The sequence below is a fragment of the Enoplosus armatus genome, chromosome 9 (genome assembly GCF_043641665.1).
Source record: "Enoplosus armatus isolate fEnoArm2 chromosome 9, fEnoArm2.hap1, whole genome shotgun sequence".
Classification (NCBI taxonomy): Eukaryota; Metazoa; Chordata; class Actinopteri; order Centrarchiformes; family Enoplosidae; genus Enoplosus; species Enoplosus armatus.
In genome coordinates, this window is record NC_092188.1 from 3,359,917 (window position 1) to 3,382,253 (window position 22,337).

Here is a 22,337-nt window from a genome sequence, read left to right on the forward strand (position 1 = left end):
ACTAGAGTTAACCAGTAAAATGTTAAAGGCCCCATCAGTGTTTTATACATAAATTACAGGCACTTCCACATTTCTGATTGTAAATTGTTTGAATTGTTGATGACATTTCTTTGTTTCTAAACTGCTCACGATTTAAAGAGCACGTTACTAATGTAAACATACATTTAACAGCATCAGTAAACACCATGTACACAGTAGTTTACAACATCTGTCAGTTTGGGAGTGATGGCAGCTGTGCTTCGAATTTTAATTAGGGTTCAAATATTTAAATATTTCAAAACTGATCACTCTCCTTTAAAAAGTAGCCCAACATTTGTTTTGATTTTGTTATTAATCGTCTATTTTTTTCTGTGTCATTTTTGGCATCATTGGACAGCTGCTCTACAACAAAGGTCCAGAATCTAACGGGAGACATTTTATGGTCTGTGTCTTATCCAGTTGTCCACCAGGACACACTGCTGTCATCAAATTAAAAAATGTATTCAAATGAAACTTTTGACTTTCTTACAAAAAAAATGTAAATAGTAAAAGACGAGGAATTGAGGTAGTTAAATATCTACATTAGCTGAAGTGAATGAATGGAACATGTTTTATTTATTGTAACATAACTTTATTTATACATCATGTAGAGACAAGCTGAGAAAAACAGTCTGTAAAACATTAAACTAAAATTTTGATTTAGAAAGTTGACAGTAAATAGACTGTATTTTAATTTATTTCTTATATTTTTCTGTTGTTTAAATAGTGAAACAGTATTTTTATTTTTTTTTACAACCTTTAACTGTTCTATAATAATATTTGAGTGATTATCACTGAAGATTTGTACATTTTTAAAGGCACCTGTGTGATTTTTTTTTTCTTGTATTTTTGGTTCCTGGGAGCTTTAAAGTTAAATTGAGAACAAGCGAAGTCAGACCTGTGAAGGACAACATGCATGTGGAGTCAAGGACAGTTTAAAACGTGCTAAAGAAAGACAAAAGAACTGTCTTAAAATGTCTTAAATGTTGTTTAAACTCATTAAGGAAAACTGAAACACATTAGTAGGTTTGAACAACTTATCCAGTACTTATTATAAAAGTTTTTTTCATCCACTCTCAATCTCACTGTGTTTTTGAGTCAGTTGGCTGTGAACCATCAGTGATTACTCAACTTTTACTCCTCAGTTTTCCTGTTTTTTTTATCTGTGACTCATCCTGTATTCAGCTGTGAAAGGCACCAACACAAACCGCCATCTGTTTCTTTAAGGCTGCACCGGCCCCTCAAAGTGTGAATAATATTCAGTAAGGAGTAACGCTTAAGTGGGAAAGCTTTTAGCACATTATCCACTGGCAATTGCGGGGTAATCTCATTTGCCAGCGCAGGTCTCTTATTAAATATCTGCAGCAGCGGATTTGCATTCAGGAGTCTCCTAATGGGTTTAGCTGCTCCGCGGATCTCTGGCTCGGTGTTTATGTGAGCCTCCATCTCAGAGAGAGGAGAGAGAGAGTGAGAGAGAGTGACATTGAGGACACACACACACACACACACACACACACACACACACACCTCTGGAAGAAATCTGAAGTCAGCGGTTTTGTAAACATGATGCCTTCAGGTGCTGCTCGTAAGATTCGACTTGTTTCTCAGCATCAAACATTTTGATCACAACAAAAACAAGACATTTTTAAATGGGGTCTGTCGTGGAAAGCGGCCTCTCTGATTGGCTGTTGTAAACTAAGAATCCTTATCAGTCGTGTTGAGGAAGAAAAAAACATTTTTATCGTGATAAAGACTCTTAGGTGACGTCTAGACCGGATTCAGTTCCTATCGAGTTAAAAGGGAAATTAAAAAAAGAAAAATTCTTTAATCAGTCGTGAAAGCTTTCTTCTTTGATATAAGATTGAACGACGGACTAAAGACGGTAATAAGATGATAACAGAGAGTCTCAGCCTGGAAAACTGCAGTACAGACTGCAGGCTGGTCTGCTGTCACCATTAAAACCAGCTGGGCTGCTACTATTACTGTTACTGGTAGGCCTCGTAAAAATAATGTGCATTTCCTGTTGTCACATGAGAGCTGTGTGTGTGTGTGTGTGTGTGTGTGAAAGATTAGGCGCTCACTGGTGTGTGTCACAGAACGGATTAACCCAAGACTGCTGCTCAATATGGTTCCCGTGTGTGTGTGTGTGTGTGTGTGTGTGTTGTAAAGGCATTTCTCACAGTTTCTGAGGGCCTCACACACCTCACATCACGTAATGAGGGCAGAGTCGCCCAGTGTGTTCAGTCTCAGTCTGTTCATGTAAAATAAACCCACAGATGTAAATATCAGCCCGTCTCACACACACACACACACACACACACACACGCACACAGACTCGCTTTTCACTTGAGACGGTCATTTTAAAGCTAATGTAGTCACAATAAAGATGTGTGTCTGCTCAGTGTGTTCACACCAACACTAGAAAGTTTTTTCTAGAATCCTGCACGCTGTCCATCACCTGTTCTCACATTATTAGTTAAGTCAAGTCCATTTTATTTATGTAGCCCGATATCACAAATTTGCCTTCACAACCTGCACAGCGTGCACCACCTTCTGTCCTTACACCCTCGAACCCTTCACCACGTGTTAGAATCCCCCTCCCAGGACGGACAGACAGGAAGTAGATACACTAGAATAGCAGTAAATTACAGTTTGGACAATCGGGGTGACAAACGTATAGATAGAAACAAACGCTCGAGAGGGATGTTGACGACGTTCACGACGTCCTCAGACCTTCATCAGGCAGAGCTGATGTAGACAAACGGCTCCATACATATCTACAGGCTGTAAGTTCTCACCCAGGAAAAACACGCCAATCAGAGGGCCTCTAGAGGGTCCGTATTGATTGATTTGATTGATAAGACTTTTGGTACAACAGGTATCTGGCAGCATCTTCCTCAAGTGCCCTTGAACAACATGCTGAAACCTAAATTGCTCCTGATGTGTGTAATTGGACTTAATACACCTTTACAATATCAGAAATGACCAAGTTGCATCTTTTATTACACACGATAATAATGTAAGCTTCACCTGGATTGTATTCATTATAATGAAATAAAATGAACAGGCCAGGGGTCTGTATGTGTTCGATCAGAAATCAACAGCTGGTTTGACTGAAACGCTTCAATTTCTAAACATTTAAGATTATTCAAGAGATGATATTGAATCTTGAATGTGTGAAGCTGTCATCACCATCATCATCATCATCATTAATTATCAGATAGCACCATCTTGGGCAAACCTCTCTTATGTTGACATTCTGGGTTTGTGATTCCCAACATGTGGTCTGGGGGCCCTCCAGGGGTCCATGAGAGGGCTACGAACATAAAGTCAGTTTCACTTTTTAATATTGTTCAATGAGAGCAAAGAATTCCATTTTCCTATCCATGTGTTGGTCACTTCCCACTGTCATCACCCAGCAGAGACACAATGAAGTCATGAAAACATCACGTCTTATTCCTCTTCAACCACAAACTCTCTTCAGAGTCTTTAGCCTGAAAAAACAAAAGCTCCAGGTTTTTTAATTGGCTGCTTGGTATCAGAGCTGCTGTGGGACAGTGGGAGCGTGACGTGGAAGCAGAGGCCGTGATTGGAGGGCAGACTGGAATTATAAGGGGAGGGTGAATCGGACCGAGGCTTCCCAAAGAGCAGCCGGCCTCAGATCTGACACCGCAGGACGCGCGCAAGCCAGTGGAGTCAGTCGTCCCGCTTCCTTCAACATGCATCCAACGAGACTGACAACTCGGCAGTGACAAGTGCTTCCGAAGTGGCGAGTATTTATCCGAGAGAGCGAGCAGATTGTGCGCAAAGAGCGAAATCCAGGAGAAACTGTGCGTATTTTCTTTCCCTCCTGCGCGTCTTTATTTCCTCCGCTGGGAGACAAAAAACAGGCGGATTTGAGCGTTTCTGGAGGATTTTTGGTGGAATATTTTGGTCCAAGCCTTTTCACCGACATGGAGTACACGTCCTCCCCGAAACCGCAGCTCTCATCCCGGGCAAATGCTTTCTCCATAGCCGCCCTGATGTCCAGTGGGAAGTCCAGTAAGGACAAAGAGACGGAGGAGAACACCATCAAGCCTCTCGGTAAGGATGGAGGAGGGCCGGACCGGGGAGTAAAACAGAAAACTTTACGCGAGTTTGATTCAGGTGAAATGGCGCGTCACATTACAGCTGTTCAAGCTGTTTTACGCAAACATCCCGAGAGTTAAAGAAGGGCTGAGGAGCAGAGGAGAGAACAGATACAACTTGAACAAACAAGTCCGAAAATGCAAATAAGTGAATTAGGATGAAGTGATGACCGTGAGGCAGAAGACGGAGGGTCGAGGCTTTATACAAAATGACAGCAAAAGATCGTAACACCCCCATAATAAGTAGCTCGTTGTGTTTACGTGATTGTTTAATTTGGAGTCTTGTTACTATTTTTTAAGCTACCGATTCTGATTTAAAACACGACGTGGAAATTAGAAAGGGGGGGGGGGGGGGGGGGAGAAGGTGTCTGAAGTGTCTGCTTTGGGATCATTGACATTTTACATCAAATAAACGGGAACACACGGAGCTCCACAAACCGTAGATATCAGCCTGAGTGTTGTTTTATTTTATTCGATCTCTTATGAACGTGTGTGTTATTTGGAGCTTTCGTTTTGCAAAAAAAAAAAAAAAAAAATCAACTGATCATGTGTTTTAATTTGTATGTCTTTTTATTTTTAGAATTTGAGTGAAATTGTAAAACGGGTTTACCAAACACCAAAGAATAAAATAAAATGTTATTCCCTTTTATTTTCCATTGCATTGGAGACAGTCTGGATAATGTAGTAATAATAATGACAAGAATAAAAGGAAATATAAAGACGCTATTTTATTAAATTGGTAACGTCTGCATGTAGTTTACAGTTTCTCTTTGCTGCTGCTGCTTTCACTGATGACAACAAGTGAAAATAAAATGAAACGCTTCTGTTTATTCATCAAAACCAGAACAATTTGTGGAGAAGTCCTCCTGCAACCAGCAGTCTCTGGCTGACCTGTCCTCCCTGGACGGCCACGGGGACTTCGGCGGGAGCGCGCCCGCGGTGTGCACGGAGCCGCTCATCCCCACCAATCCCGGCATCCCTAGCGAGGAGATGGCGAAGATCTCGTGCAGCCTGGAGACCAAAGAGCTGTGGGACAAATTCCACGAGCTCGGCACCGAGATGATCATCACCAAGTCTGGAAGGTAAACGGTCTTTATTTCAGTTTAATTATTGTGTTTTTCTCACGCAGCCTCATACAAGAGGATTTAACAACAACAATAATACCAATCAAAATAAATGAACGTAACATAAATGCTTGATTATTGGATCCCATAGGTGATCATTTACTGTTACAACAAGTTTATTTTCGTTAAAGAGTTTTTGATGAAAGTCCTGCTGTGGCGTTCAGGGTCACCGTCACATCTGCAGTGTGTTTGTTTGTTGTTGAGCCTTTAAAAACATATGAAATGAAGAATAAAGCTCAGCTGCAGCTCTCCAACCTGTGAACTGTGAACTGCAGACGACCTAATGCTTTACTCACCTACAGTCCGGTGAACAAGCTGTAGGTTGCGGCCATATAAGGCCACGCAGCACCGCGGCTTGAAGCGCACTTCAAATCATTTAAGAATTAAAAATAGATAATGTGTTTATGTCCTTAGAAGAAAGCATATCGCTAAGACTGCATAAATATGTAGTTCTGTAAGTATTTCTGTGATAAGCCTATCTTTCATAAAGTTATATAACATTATATTCCTGCACAACGTGGCCTGTCTGTAGCCGAGCTGAAGGCAACGAGGTCCTGCAGTTTAAGCGACACACAGTTTAAAAGAAATGCACACGACAGGTATTTATTAGGCTCATTGCAGTCTTTTTACACTTTAGTTATCTGACTGATGATAGATTAAAGATTATTGTCCCACCAGAATTTTATCCCCGCGAAGGTTTGAGATTTTCGCCATTTTAGGAAATAAAAGTTGCAAATAATTGAAGAAGAAAAATATGAAAATTCCAGGAAACTAAAAACATCTGGAAACGTTTCTATTTGTGTCGCAGAGCGACGACGTGACGTCAGTATTTCTAGAAATTCTGGCTAATAATTATTTGATTTGATTTGATTTGATTTGATTCTATAAAACAACACACACACTTGATTATCACCGAGTCTGGAAATTAATCGCTTGGTCTTTATTTTATTTTAATTATATTTGTCCAGTCCCACATAATAATAATAATAATAATAATAATAATAATAATAATATCACCTGTCATTTCTCCATCAGGAGGATGTTCCCCACCATCCGGGTCTCTTTCTCCGGAGTGGACCAGGACTCTAAGTACATCGTGTTGATGGACATCGTTCCAGTAGACAATAAGCGGTACCGGTACGCCTACCACCGCTCCTCCTGGCTGGTGGCCGGCAAGGCCGACCCCCCTCTGCCCGCCAGGTACAGAGACTCACCCTGCACACCTCTCAGAGCCCACCTGAGCAGAATACTCAATGAATCCTCAGTGAGAGACCACGACCCTGGTTTTAACACCATGGTCTTACAGGTGACAGAAACGCGTTAGTCCTAAAAGGATTTTTTTTTCATCACTGTAAAGAAAAGCAAAGAGCAAGAAAAAAAAATCGAAAACCTCCAAATCAAAATTCAAACGAGGCAAACATCATTTGTAATTATTTATTTGATCTCTATTTAACAGGAGGTCTGGCTTTGAAGATGAAAAGGTTGATATTTCCAGTTAACTCACACAGTGTTCAAAAGCTGGTAATGTGAGGACCAAAGCTTCCTCTAACCTGAATAATAATAATAATAATTAAAAAGTGACAACTGTGTGAATTATAGCTGAAATACATGCGTGCTATCTCGTTTTAATGGAGGGATGAAGTCGACATGATGTTTATGATATAAGGGCCGTCGTGATTCTGCACTCCGGTATTTTGTTACCTGGCTGGATTACTTTGCCCCAGATGTTGGTGTTCAAAACGTGTATTGCTGGCAAACACATTCTTCAACCTTATATTATTAGTATTAGATTTTTTTCTTCTGTTAAAATGAACATCAACAGCTCGCGACGAAAAAACTGGAGACCAGCGAGCTGCGCGAGGCCACCACCGTGACTGAGACGAATGAAATAATTGAATCTGTACCAGGAAGCATCTGGGAACATTCATACCACGCTGACTGGTGTCATGAACGTGTCGATTCAGGCGGTGGACCAGCTGAAGCTGTCGGTAAAGGCCCTGCACCCAGGCAGTGACCACGAGGTCAAGTCAGTGGGACGTTTACGTCCTACAATTAAAACGTTTCCCACGATGGCGTCTTATTTATTTATAGATATTTCTTAGACCCAATACATTCAATTACAAAAAAAAAACTATTACTACTCCACCAAAATGTTATTCCTGGCTTTATGTTGGGAAATCAACTACAAAGAAAAAAAGAAGGAGACTCCCTTTTTGTGTGTCTGGGTGGGGTCATATTATTAAGGGACTCCTGACCTCAGTTTTTCGAAAATCCTGGCTAAGGCCCCGCATGCATGTGGTCTAAACTACAATTCCCAGCATTTCTGGTACAATGTTCAATATTAATCACCACAAGCGGAGTGACAAAGAATTATGAATTCATTTAGTCAGAAATGATTTTAATCCTCATCCTTTTCTTGCTCTCCGATACCGAAACACGCTCAAAACCCCCTAAAAACCCTGAAACAATGTTTTCCCCGCTCCGCAACATTCACGCGTTGTTTTACCGGAAGGCAGAACGCCGTTGCTAAGCGACTTGTAACTTTGTGCGTTGATTGGGTGGCGAACGTTCGCTTCGAACGCCTCTCAGCCAATCACAGCTGAGGACGTGAGCCGCTGTTCTTCTTCTCCTGCAGGCTGTACGTCCACCCGGACTCCCCGTTCACCGGAGAGCAGCTGATGAAGCAAATGGTTTCCTTCGAGAAAGTCAAACTGACAAACAACGAGCTGGACCAACACGGACACGTGAGCACTTCCTACTTCCTGGACTTTATTCCTCTTTTGTCTCCAGATTTAAAATCGTCGCGTGTTTACCCGCAGTGTTGCTTGCAGAGGCTTTATTCTGACGAAACTCACGCAGAGTTAAGCAAACTGCATTTCAGGTGCAGAAACAGACTCAAGGCAACGTTTATGAACGTATCCGGCAGTCAACGCTAGCTTGGACATGCTAACACTTAACTATACAGCTGTATCTGAAATAACGTTGTCTTCCGGTCAAAGGTTCTTGTCTGGATTTGTGAGTTAGTCTGTTACATTTAACAAGTTGTAAGTCTGGATATCGACCAAATTGCATGTGAAAATATTTAAAAAGGGTGATTCTGCAAAAACATGTTAAAGTTAGTGAGTCATGTAGAATTTCCATGAAAAAGCTTAAGTCTCTCTGTCAGGTTTTAAAGGCCTGTGTGACGTTATAATTACGCGCCTGACAGAGCAAACTGCTCTTTTAATCCTCCTTTCACTGAAGGCATCATGCCAAACACAAGCAGGGAACAGAAACCCCCCCCCCCCCCAAAAAAAAACCATTTAACTTTTATCCATTAATTAGCCAACAGTAAGACACAGCCTGGGAAACAAGGTCATTATTATCCTGAGGGGTGTGTGTGTGTGTGTGTGTGTGTGTGTGTGTGTGTGTGTCCAAAAATAGCTTCCTGACACTATTTATATGCAAGTAACCAAAACAAATACACAACGTTCAACTGCTGTATATCCCTCTATTCTTTTTACTTTTGTCAGATACATATTCTTTCTCTGATTGATAGTAATACCTACAGTGAATATACAGTAGGCTGTACAAGAGACACGTAGCAGCAATATTTTGAATTAATAAATACTAAAGCTGCTTGTTTTAAGAAGAAATAATGCATTCATACCGAAAAGAGATCACGACCATCTGTTTTTAGCCGTTTTGAAAAATAAAAGTCTGTAATTATTATAATATAATAATATAAATGAATAATATTTCCATTATTTGATGACCAGACAGACATTTTTTTCTTTGTGTAATCGTCAGTGCTGCCGAAGCCTTGACATTTTGAAAAATATAATTCAATCTTGAGGCACAATAACAATACAGGCAAGACGTTTACAATTATAATAATTTATAGGCCTACCAGTCATGTATGAATAATTGAAATGAAATAATTGTGTACTCCAAAGCTGCACATTTTAAAATGGAGGTAACCTGAAAGCAGCACAAAATAAAGCATTACTGTGTCCAGAATAAATACAATCAAAAATGTGTATTAACGTTCAGAAAAACAAGCAGCTAAATCCTTTGATAAAGGAGAGACACGTTTGTTAATACTAAAAATAATATTACTCTTTTTATAATAAACAGAACGTTTTTTATTTTGCTTTATCAGCTGAAGTAATCAGTCACATTAGCAGAAATGAAAGTAGTGCATTTGGTGCAAACATGTTGCTGAATTTCATTTAGCACTCATTTGTGTCTGTATTTCACTTCAGATTTAGCGTCCTGAGTCAGAGGTTGAGAAAGATTAATATGAACTGTTTCCTGGGCTGCAGCCAGACGGGAACTATTGTTGGATATTGGAAACTCTCACCTGCAGCTGCTGCAGTGTTAACAACTTTATCTGTTCACACTTGTCTCTCTCTCTCTCTCTCCCTGTATTCACTCTGTTCCTCCCTCCGTCTTTTTATTCTTCTCTCTGCGCTGCATCCCCGTCTCTATCTGTCATTTTACAAGATCACTTGTTTTTTTTCTTTTTCTTTCTCTCCATCTTTGTTGTCCGTGCCTTCCCTTTCAATCAAACCAGTGAGGCGGTTTCGATATGTTGGATATTTTCATTTCAAAATACACGCAAAGCCGCACAAAGTCAGGATCAATCAAGAAACGATGAGGCATTATGCCATACTCAGAGTAAAAGGTCCCTAATTTAACATCTCACTTACTGTTACTGTTGTAGATTTATTTATAGATTTATTTCTTTTCTTTTATTTGTTTGTTCATTGATAACATTGTGATAAATGTGTGTGCTAAATATCAGGAATAAATTGATAAAGTCCTGGACCAAACCTTTAAATGTTTTAAAGCAAATTTGAGAAAACGAACTCAACGCAGGGTCCATTTAGTTGTCATGGGATTGTTGTGCATTTGTTGGAGACTTTTTTCAGCCGCAGATCAGCCTTTTTCTACCCACGTGAGTTCGCAGCTATGAAGATTATACCAGTTGACCAGACCTGATGTATTTATGCCGGTTAGACTGTATGTCATTTCAGTCTGTTGCTTGTCCCTGACAGTCTGACTGTTGAACCTGCGCGTTCACCCTGTCTCATTGGTCGTCACTGATTCTGGCCGTTTACCTCTGCAGATCATCCTCAACTCCATGCACAAGTACCAGCCGCGGGTCCACATCATCAAGAAGAAGGACCACACCGCCTCGCTGCTCAACCTCAAGTCTGAGGAGTTCCGCACCTTCGTCTTCGTTGAGACCGTCTTCACAGCCGTCACGGCCTATCAGAACCAGCTGGTGAGTGATTGACGGCAGACGCGGGCCAATGGGCATTATAGGCCCACGTGTCTCGTCTTTGTCTTTAGATTAAGTGCCAAACTCTGCTGTTGGCTCCCATGAGACTTAAAAACACTGTAGCTACGAGCTCCATTTAGTGGAGCTTCTGATTGTATCACACAACCTCCATTAGGAGATTTCCCAGTTGACATGGACGTGTCGATGTTCAAATTCCCTTTTTTTTGACGGCTTAAAAGTTGAAATTGAAAGTTCATCCTTGACCTGAGGAAGATCATGTGAAACAATGTGAGAGCCAATCAAAATCCAACAGCTGATCGCTTCAAGTCAAGAGTCAAACATTAATGGCTGTAAACAAACGGCTGGGTGAATAAAACGTTACAAACATTTACAGTTTTCTCTCCTGCTGTTTCGCAGATCACCAAACTGAAGATTGACAGCAACCCGTTCGCCAAAGGTTTCCGGGACTCCTCGCGGCTGACGGACATGGAGAGGTACAGGGGATTCTGGGTCCTGCACAGTTTGTTTACCCTTGATAAGATACACAGGGACTGTCTATGCGTGCATATATTACTCACATTGTGGGGACTCGCCTTCCCCATAATGTAAATCATTACATTTCTGGGTGAAGACTTGGTTTGGGGTCAGGGTTAGGTCTAGGCAAGGAGTGGTTAAGGTTAGGGTAAGTGTGTAGGAAATGGATGTAAGTCAATGTAATGTCCTCTGAAGTGATGGAAACATGACTGTGTGTGTGTGTGTGTGTGTGTGTGTGTGCAGAGGGGAGTGTTAGATATCCTGCAGCTCATTAGTAAATACAGTTTACGTCTCCGTGTTTGTGTCAGAATGAAACAGATAACAGCTTCATCATCCGTCTTTCTTTCTTTATTGTGTTTCAGTATTTCCATCTTTTCTCGTCTTTCACCATTTTCTCCTTAGTATTTCCTTCCCTCTTTATTTTCCATCCTTCTTGTCCTCCTTTCTAACCTTATACTTTAATTTTTCCTTTCATTGTCGTTCCTTTATTTGCTTTTTCACATATTTTCTGTCTCATCTTCTTTCTTTCATTTTAGCCTTCTAGTCTTCTGATTTACTTCCTTCCTTCTTTCCTCTGTTGTCTTTCTTTGTCTTTTATTCTTTGTCTTTTATTCTCTTCCCTTTAGTCCCTTCAATTGTTCTTTCCTTTTCAGTCTTTCCTACTTCTCGTGTTCCCTTCTTTTCTAATTGTCTCTCCATTTTTCTGTCATTCTTTCCTTTGTTGTTTCTTTCTTTCTTTTCTCCCATACTGTAGTTTTATTCTCTATTATATTATATTCTCAGTGTTTTATGTATTGTACCATAATGTGCATGAGACAGATGCCTCACACACACACACACACACACACACAGTTCAGAGGACATATTGTTTATATTTAGAGGAGTTTTATATTATTTTACCTGAGCCTGTGCTCCGCAAGCTACACCCTTGGGATGTAGACCGCCTCTCTTTTTAACCTAACCGTACCCCAAACTAAGTCTTCATATGAATTTAATGATTTATGTTTGGAATAATTTACATTTTGGGGACTTTTGTCCCCAAAAGGACGGTGAGTCCCCACAATGTGACTGTGTAAGCAGATTTGTCCTCACAACATGAGTAATACACGCCCTCACACACACGCGCACACACACACACACACATACAAATCCCCATCCAAAGAATTTTTATGGACGCTGCCAAAACACACACTTCTCGTAATTCCTGATTCCGGCACTACGGCCAAAATCAGCTGACAAAATCAAACCATCTGCCCATTTCCCTCAATCAAACATCCCAAACCAGAGACGTCCGAAACACAGCCAGACACCCCTCCTCCTCCTCCTCCTCCTCCTCTCCTTCTTCTTCTCTGTCTCTCTCTTTTTGAGGGCTGTGAATTAGACCTGATCAATTGATCTTCGGGGAGCTGCAGAAATCACATTAGTCTGGAGTCGGCCACTGCACTAAAACACACTGTAATTCAATTGGCTGCAGTGACTGATTGAAACCAGCATGCCCCGCCCCGCCCCCCCCCCCCTTTCGCCTCCCTCCTGCCCTGCCGTGCATTGTGGGAGTTTGCTGTGGCCTCTGTGCCGGAGGGGGCCGCCGCTGATAAAAACACACACATTTGTACTCCTCTGCTGACAGATATTGCACTTTCCTAACCTAATTGGTGGGGCTGCAGGGGGGAGGGGGGGGCTGCTAATGTGGACGCATGGCTCTCATGATGCAGACCACTTGCCTGTCCACCCACACACACACACACACACACACACACGCTCACTACCTCCCCCCAACAATTTGTGTCACTGTGTTTGAGAAGTGCGATCTGACAAGACTCGAATGAGCTAATGCACTTTGTGGGATAGTGAACACACACACACACACACACACACACACACACACAGGCCAAAATCTACATGCATAGTTTACACAAACATGACAACAACTACACAAAGAGTGGACACACACATTTTCAGACATGTAAACCAAAATACTACATGAACGCAAGGAGACACACTAAAGTGTTCTACAGGTAGCTGTAATAACAACTATCAAAATATACGACTTTGTGAAAACATGAGCCTGTGTAATGTGTTTAAAACATTATTTTAAATATTTCAAACATGTTTTTGAAAATATAAATAGGTTTAAATTGTGGAAAAAAGTATGTAGATTTAGATAAATTTCTTTCTATTTATTTGTGATTTTTACCGTTTTTATTTGTTTAATTCTGATCTTGCGACATAGAGATATTTCTGTTATCTGTGTTATTATTAATCTCAATGAGGCTTTCATGAGCAAATAAAGGTAGAAAAAAGTAAAAGTCACAGAATTTGACGGGTCACAGATTTCAGTATAACGTTGGAAGAGCAAGAAAATGAAAAGTGTTTTGTGTTTTTAAGTGCTGGATGCAAATATTCTGATGTACATTTAAAGTGTGTGTACTGTTGTTGTATTCGGGTGCCACTACAATGGGAAAAAAAGAGATTTATTTTGGGGCTCTCTCTTCGGCTTTTGCTGCAGGGAAAGTGTTGAGAATCTGATCCACAAGCACTCGTACGCCCGGTCGCCGATCCGAACCTACACCGGCGACGAGGAGAACCTGAGCGAGGACGGACTCGCCGCACACGCCAGAGGTGAGCGGCCGCCACACCCACGACAGGTCATGTCAGCGTAGATACAGGAGATGAGCGGGATCCTACAAAAACAATCAAATAATAATAATAATTATTATTATTCTGTCCCATAAAAAGACCAGAAATCTGTTTCTTTCTCACTCAGTTCCAGGCCAATGGTTCCTACTGAATCTTTAAGTACAGGCTACAAATATATGTCCTGTTTAAAAAAAAAAAAAAAGAAAAGAAAAGAAAAAGGCTCAGTAATTTCCTAAAACAGCTGGGCACTGTACTTTTCTCAAACAGAAGGAAATAGTACATTTGTTGGGAGCATTTGTCTGCAGATGAATCCACATTTGGTGCTCTGTCGAGTATTTCCTGCAGCAGTGGAACACGTTTGTTTTGGTCTTTTCATTGGATTTGGGGACAAAATAAAGGATATTTCCAGCTTTGTCCTTTAACCTAATTATGTGTTTACTTCTGCAGGCTCTGCGTTCACAGCCTCAGACAACCTCTCCCTGAGCTCCTGGGTCACCACAACTTCAGGTTTCTCTGGCTTCCAGCACCCACAGACCCTGTCGGCCATGGGCACCGGCACCGCCTCCCTGCCCCACCCCATCCAGGGCTCCCTGCCCCCCTACAGCCGGCTGGGCATGCCGCTGACGCCCACCGCTCTGGCTGGAACCATGCAGGGCAGCGGTCCGTCCTTCCCTTCCTTTCACATGCCCCGCTACCACCACTACTTCCAGCAGGGGCCCTATGCCGCCATCCAGGGACTACGCCACTCCTCCACAGTCATGACGCCCTTCGTATGACTCCGTCCTGGGGAGGATCCTCGCTCTGATGCTCATCCCCAATCCAGTGCAACCAGTTACGTCTCCACTCTGGCTCATCACGCCTCATCCTGTTTGTATCTGTCCCCCTGGTCTTTGTAAATAGTTCCCCTCACCCCTGAGTGAGGTGAGGAGGATGTGCCATACTGATCCAGAAAATCCAGAAAAAAAAGAAGGACTGTGGCGTCTCCACAGGACCTGAGGACACATCGATAGGTCCTGTGGTTTCTATGAACTCTTTAGCGACATTGTACAAACACTTACAACCTCAATACAAACTATAAAACCTAAAGCGAGACGCTGAAAGGAGCATGTGTGGTCTTGGCCCTTGAAGAACAGAAAGTGGATCCTCAACTCAAACTCATTTTAACAAATATTTAGAAGACCCTGTCTCCCTCTAAACGCTTGACAGTCCCTACAGGGTCTCCACCGAGGCTTTAAAGATGGCAGGTTGCTGTGTGATCCTTCAGAATGAGGATTTTTGGAGAGACTCATCTGTTGGGACACCAAGACTCTTGAGTCTGTGGACATTTCAGCGCATCAGAGTGGCCGTCTCAGCTCTCCTCTGTTTTCTAGAAAGGCAGCCATATGTACAGTTCAAACTTCACGCTCTGTTGAAAATAATGTCAAAAACAAACGTTAAAATGCATTGTACAAAGATGAAAAGGCAACATTTACTCATTTAAAATTCTCACTGTAGAGTGCAAAAAAAAAAAAAAAAAAAATCATAGGACGCATGCTGACCGCAGTAGACAAACACGCTGGGTGAACTTTATATGGAATAATATGGGACGAATAAGCTGACCTGCAACACGGTGAAGGCTTTTTGCATACTTTAAAGGCTCGGTCATACCAGCATGTGATACGGCTAAAGTTTGCGGCGAAATAAATAAATAAATTTAAATGCAATCTGTGGATTGTAAAATGTTTCACTTTGGTGAACTTTGACATGCAAATTCATGCCACATTGAACAATAGCAAGCCACCAGGGAGGCTTGAGAGTCCAAGATGGAGGAAGCTATCGTAGCTTAGTGTCTGTGGTGCTCCATACGTTTTTATTTAACTTCCTCTGTTGGATGGATTACCGACCGTTATGAGACGATATGGAATTGATAATGCAAATACGTCTTTTGCATAAACTGTGTGAGCTCACTGTTCCGTCAGCATCCCAGCTAACCAGCGACTGAACTGACAGTTAGCATGCTAGCTAGCACAAAGAGCTTTTTATCCCTCAACAGAGAAAGTACAAAGAGTCCCCGGCTTGTTAGCATGTTAGCCGTTAGCTCACAAGCTACAGAAGTTCATTAATCAATTTCGCCGTTACTTTCTGGTGCGACTGGGCCTTCACTACCAAAACGTGTTGAGTTCAAATCATCCGTTTTAATATTTGAATTCACTGTGTGAAAGTGGCCATAAATCTGTTCCCGCCGGTCTTTTATGTCACGACATCCAGAAACATTTGAAGGAGAACAGCATCGACAGTGTTGTCGACTTGTCGACTGCAGCCTTGTAGCAGTTGGTCTTTAACGGGTGTTACCGAGCTGATTCATGGCAGCATCGGAGCGTGTCGACAGGGCATCCACACCTGGAAATAATGGCTCTCTGCTGTCTCATTTAAAACACGCAGGGAGGAAGACGGAGGAAGACGCTGGAAGCTGCTGGAGTCGACTCAGTAACGGCGCAGGTGCATAAAAATGGCAGCTCACTGGAGGAGTAGTTTATTTGACAGTTATAAAGAAATACAAATAAAATAATAATAAAATACATTTTATTATGAGGAGCTCCACAACAAAAACTCTCCATCTTATCAACTGAGTTCTTAACGTATGTCGGAAGATAAATAACAACAAATTACAGGACAGAAATAAAAATATGTTAAAGGTAGTTTAGAAACGCTGAAACATTATACAGTTTGTCTTTCAGAGAGAAGTTTAGTTTTCTTTTGGTGCTGCAACAAACTATTGATTAGTTTTTTAAGCTAAACGTGACAAATTAAAATTGTTTGTTGTTTTCAACCATCTGTCCAAAACCCCCCAAATATTCAGTTTACTATCACATAGAAAAACATAACATTTGAGAAGTAGTAAATTAATAATTTATCAAAATACCTGCTGATTAGTTTTCTGTTGATGGACTAATCGATTTAAGTTCGTAAATCTTTACTGAGCAGATTTATGGGATCCTTATCAAACATGTTAGTTAATGCATTTATGAAACAAATATCAGCTGACACATCCTTATCTGATTGTTTTTAAACTTTAAGATATTGATATCGGTATCAGCCTCATAAATCCAGTATTGATCAGGCTACTAAAAACCTTTTTGTATTTTCTAAACGTGTGAAAAAGTCGACCATTACAGTGGGATTTATTATATAATAATATAATATAATATATTATAATATATATTCAACCTGCTTCCAACACAAATCTGCTGGAGTCTCTATTCTTGATTGTGGTGCAGTGAGAAAATAACTCATTCAAGTGGGATTATTTTGGAAATACGCAGTAATTGATGAAATGACGGGTTGTGATGGAGACTTTTTCCAGTGAGGATGTCACGTTTTATGCACAAAATCCAAAGAAACACGTTGGTAAATATTTAAACTTCTTGCACCATGAAAGAAACCTCTGATGTATCAAAAGTGGGGCGTTATGTTGTTCCAGGTGTGTGAAATCGATGATGAAGACACTTTGATTGCTGCTCTGTGGAGGCAGAATTCAAACAAATGTATAAAAGTGACACACAAACACTGTAAATGTCCCAGTTTGACTTGTGCCACATGATGATTGTTCTGCTCTGACCCCTTGCATATCATTAATGTGCAAGCAGTTCATTCGATCTCATCCGTTTATTGAGGAAAGTCAAAACATCTTGTACTTTGACCTTTTTTTTCTTTGCATTGGAAATCAAATCTGGGTCTTTTACTGATGTGCACCCTGAGCTTTGTTTGAAAGGTGCGCACAAATGAACTGAATGTTGAATCAGTGTAAATGTAAAACCATACGCACAGTCCCGATTTACCACTGAAAATAATCTCTTTTTAAAAAAAACAAAACTGTTTTCTTTTCTTTTGTATGTGATAATATGAGTATGACACCGAACGAGATTGTGTTTTGATGATTTTTAAGTGCAATATATTTATTTTGCTCTCTGGAAATAATGTGTAATGTACTATGCCGCATTTAAAAATAGTTATTTGTAAACCTTGAGAAATATATATCACCACCCAAACTCTTTCTTTTTTTCACTGACTGACATTATGTACGTTTTTCTCTCTCGATGAATCACAGATTGTCAGAAATAAATTAAATCATGAAATCATTTAAAAAAAAAAACACAACTGAAACAGACATTTTCTACTTCTATTATTCTATTATTGCCTCAGGAATTTCCTCAGAATTCACGAAGCCATTCAAAGACTTCTGTATCTTGTATCATGAAATATTAAATGTTAAGAGGCTGAAACAGCAATGAGTTGCCGGGACGTTCAGAGTCACCGAGGAAGAAAACAAAAACACAAACATAATTCTTCCATTTCTGATTTTTACTGCCTTCACATCACAAACATGTCTTACAGCACCACCTAGTGGCCAGATGTGTCCTCTACATCTAGTTACTTGCATCATGTCCGTACTATTTTAAACTTCCAGATGTTTTCAGGCCAATCACATTACCAGGGATATTAATGTGAAACACTTTAAAACAGTCCATCAGATGCACCACAAGTCGTAATAATAATAATAATAATAACTCGTCTTTACTGCTAAATTATCAGATTCATTTTGAAAACCTGTTTCAGAGCTGCAGAAGAAATTGTCATGGGTTTCAGGTTTACTGTACATCCACCTAGTCAAAAGAAAATCTACAAATGTATAACTGCAAAAGTCAGCCAGACTCCATGTCAGACAAGGTTGTGAACTGTTAACAAAAGGTTCTGTCTTTTAATTTAACTGTAATTTCGCTTAAATATTGAAATCAAACATCTGTCACAGCCATTAAACGTGTGAAAACTCACAGTGATGTGGCTCATCAGTCTGATTTGGAACTATTTCTTGCAACCAAACACTTTTACTAACTTCAGAACAGCACTTTGTACTTCATGCAGCTTCTCCTAATCTAATAATAGAATGTAATAAATGGTTGCCAATGATTCAATTATCTTATAAACAGGTGTTTACCTGAAAGAGGAGCTCACATGTCTGGACATGAAGCGGTTTCCATGTGGGTTTGTAAATGATGGCACTTCATCAGCAATGGCGTATTAGGACAACGATCATATGTATAATCCTTCTAAACAAAAGAGCATTAAAAAGTGAAAGAGAAGAACAGATTCAAATATATGTATATGTAAATAATAAAAAATAATGATGGCTGAATTCCATTTAGCTGCTTCAGTTTCAGGGTCCTGATGTCTTACTTAGGGGTCAAAATGTCTGCTGTGAAAAGGTCTGATGATGCTTGGACAGAGATAAAGTTTATTTATTGTAGTTTATTGTAAAGGAGGAACATCGAGGTCTCCTGAACTGATGAGCACGTTGGTTGAATCACTGAGGAGTCGTCACAGACAGCAAGGGATTCATTATTTACACAGGACAAGTCACATGTAACACTAATGGTTTGCAGGATGATGTGAGATACGTCGAGATTCTGTCTCGAGATCACGACTTTATTTTGTTACCGCTTTTGTTTTCTTGCAGAAACAATGTATTTAACAATATGACGAGATCATTAACTCTTGATCTCAACATAGTAATAAAATGATTGCAAACTTGGACATCTTTCTGGAGTTGGTTTTGGTCTTTTCTTGGGATTTGTTGACAATAATAAATAAATATAGAACAGCAGCAGTCTTATCATTGTCTGACTGAAGATGTCTCCTGCTAAAAGTATGAGAAGGTTAAATAAAAGAGTCTGTGATCCTGTCAAAAAGGACTAAATGAGACGGATTGGACCAAAAACATCCCACTCAGAAACTCTGAGGAGCTGCTAAATTATTAAAGCCAACTCTGAGGTCATATATCATAATGTGCTCTAAAGCTAATCAACCCGCTGTATCTTCAAATGGGAGCCCTGAAATGTTGTAGATTTACATTTTAGGCCTTTTGCCAATGCTTTTATGAGCGTATCAGAAGAATATGAGCGTAAACATTACAGGCGAGGAGCAGCACTTGATGTGGATGTTTGAATGGGTCAAAAAAAGATCCATTCATTACTAAAAAAAAAAAAAAATAAAAACAATGTCAGAAATGAAAACAGCTCAAAATAATGTTCTTATAAGCCTGGTCAGTGTTCATATGAACTTATTCAATTCACACACACATCTGCACTACAAAGTGCACACACACACACACACACACACACACACACGCTCGTCTATCACCAGAACCATCACCCGCCACCGCAGACGAACTGACGGATCGATGGCTGGACGTTAGTCACCGTTTCACCAGGAAGAAGGCCCCACTTCAGCCCTGATAAGAATCGGTTACATCCTTCGAAAATAAATAAATAAACAAATAAATAACATCCAGTGTGGCTCTGATTGGATTAAAGGGAGAGGGGAAGGGCAAGACAAGCCACCATGAGGTATGGCCCAACAAATTGGAGCTAACAGTCCGGCCAGAGAGTCCATTTTGGGGCATAATTTACACAGTGAGGAGCATGAGCTGAATCTAATGTCATTTCCATCAATTTTGCATTTTGGCCCTCTTTTCCTTCCCTCTGGCTTTTAGCGGTCATTTGAATCGTCTGGCGGAGGACAGCCGGAAAGCATTACGATGTTTAGCACAGCAGCAGAGTGAGAGGTGGTCCTTTATGGTGTGGTGACTGGCTGCACAGCGGCAGTGTGCATCCATCGCTGCACCGTCGTGCAAATGGCTCACAATATGCTAATAGGGTAAGAGTTCAGAATCGGCCCCAGACGAACCACTTAATGGATGTTTTATCTGCAGGTCAAGAGTCTCATCAGCCGCAATCTCTCCTGACAAGACGTGCCAAGTCAAATTTAGCGATAAAGTGCTTTTAACAAACAGGCCACACAGAGTGGATCAGGGAGGACAGAGGACACAAACACACAGAAGAGTTCGGGGGCGAAATGTGAAACCTGTTGGCAAACAATGGAAAACCGTTTTAGGGGAAATCCACCTTGAAAGCAAAGTTGTCTGAGGACAAAGAGACGACAGGACTTCCTGCCAGAGCTCGAACTCATTTCACTGCTGCTCAAGTATAAAAAGGTATATAGTCTGACATGAAGGCTGCTGCAGTGGTTTCTGGATGACTTCTGATATTTATGAGGCCTGAAAATGTATATATGAGATATCAGTGGTGAAAAGTACAATTTTTATTTTTTTTGTTACATCACACCTGTTTTATTTATGTCTCCACCTTTTTAACTTTTGTTAATCTGCAAACCCAGCGTTTAATGGAAGCACGCGTCGAGTGGCAAATAGTCAGCACGAGAATACAAAGTTGAAGAGATTAGCTCCACCTCGACCAGCAGAAATATTAAAAAAGCTGCTTCACTCTTAATGCCCCAGAAATAATGATCCAATATATAACACTATGAAAAGAGGCCATTTTTCATAAAAAGCTTAAACCAGCATTAATCAATTTTTGGCCACTTGAGGGCAGCGTAACAAGCTGTGAACACAAACATATTGACTTCTTATCAGCGTAGAAAGTTATTACGGCAAACAGCAGACGTGGAGCAGCATTCATTTGAAGCCGTTTGAAGTTTGTGTCCATCTAATGACTCTCTCATTTTAGCTGCTGAATGCTCCGCTTTCTTCACCAGCTAGTCGCCAGCTGTGTCTGTCTGCTGTTCGGTGCTGAGCAGTAAATGTCCAGAGGGTTTATCAGAGCTTTATAGCTGAAAACAGCTTCCTGCAGAGGCTAGAAACAAGGCTGATGAGAGCTGTGTGGAACCAAAACAGTGAAGTTGATGTAAAACCAACTGTGGTATTGCTACTTTTACTTCAGTAAAATATCTGTACGGCTACAAACTCTATGCACCAAAACTTTAAATGTCAAGTTTGAACTCTGATGCAAAATTACTGGGTTGTTTTGATATGCATGCAGTTACGTTATGGAATTGAATCACAAGATAATCACGTTAATCAAAACATATCTCGTACGTGTTTTTGACAGTAGTGAGTTGGAGGATTACGCTGGCCAAAAGATCCAAGTAGTACTTTTCCTTTCAGTGTCAGACACAAGGAAATCCACTTAACATGTTATATAATATTGCCTCTGACACATGCCTGAGTCTATACTGGAGTTTTGAAGCTGATACGAATATACAAGGGTCTAACTTCCACCTGGGATGTGGGGAACGTGTCCCGGTCACTTTTCAAAATCCTATTTTTGACTGTCCAGCTGCCACAAAAATGTTTAGATCCTGATTTGAGTCGCATTTAATTGTTACCGTGCGTTCACAACAATTAAGATTTATGAGCAGAAATGTGTGCTTTTCGCCCTGGGTTTTGCCTCTCAGGCTACATAGAGGTTTCCCTTTCTTATTGGTGGAAGTTGTTGAGGCCGAATGCTGCCTGAGCAAGACTGCAGACTGCAGGGCTGGAAAAAGTATTTCTCCTCTGCAGGGTTCTCCCCCCCATTGACATATTGTCCATAACTAATTTTCTCTATTAATCGATTCCACTTTAATGCACATTTTCAATTTTGTGCATAAAAAAAAATCTGAGTGGAAACTCCAGAAAACTTAAACAAAGTTGAAATATTGCAAATAAGTTGTTGCTCAGGTGGAAAAGTTGGTGTGTGTTAAAAACAAAATGCGACGGAAACGGACAACTTTGTGAATAAATCATGACGTATGTGA

General features: G+C 40.6%; 1 protein-coding gene across 3 annotated transcripts; it reads left to right on the top strand.

The window, feature by feature from the left end:
* The first annotated feature begins 3,971 nt into the window (after positions 1-3,971).
* On the top strand, positions 3,972-14,482 carry tbx20 (T-box transcription factor 20). 3 transcript variants are annotated; one of them, XM_070912259.1, is made up of 8 exons: positions 3,972-4,101; positions 4,990-5,227; positions 6,305-6,469; positions 7,905-8,013; positions 10,380-10,538; positions 10,953-11,029; positions 13,537-13,688; positions 14,154-14,482. In XM_070912259.1, the coding sequence occupies exons 1-8, from the start codon at positions 3,972-3,974 to the stop codon at positions 14,480-14,482; spliced, it is 1,359 nt and encodes a 452-aa protein (XP_070768360.1). The 3 variants fall into 3 exon arrangements, with proteins under 3 accessions (XP_070768360.1, XP_070768362.1, XP_070768361.1); XM_070912261.1 differs by having other exon boundaries at positions 13,576-13,688; XM_070912260.1 differs by having other exon boundaries at positions 10,953-11,028; positions 13,569-13,688.
* The last annotated feature ends 7,855 nt before the right edge of the window (positions 14,483-22,337 follow it).

Excerpts from the sequence above, each read along its gene's own strand:
- tbx20 (XM_070912259.1), top strand. The coding sequence starts at position 3,972 with ATGGAGTACACGTCCTCCCCGAAACCGCAGCTCTCATCCCGGGCAAAT. Across the intron at positions 4,102-4,989 it reads GAACACCATCAAGCCTCTCG|AACAATTTGTGGAGAAGTCC; the intron begins GTAAGGATGGAG and ends CATCAAAACCAG. Across the intron at positions 10,539-10,952 it reads CGGCCTATCAGAACCAGCTG|ATCACCAAACTGAAGATTGA; the intron begins GTGAGTGATTGA and ends GCTGTTTCGCAG.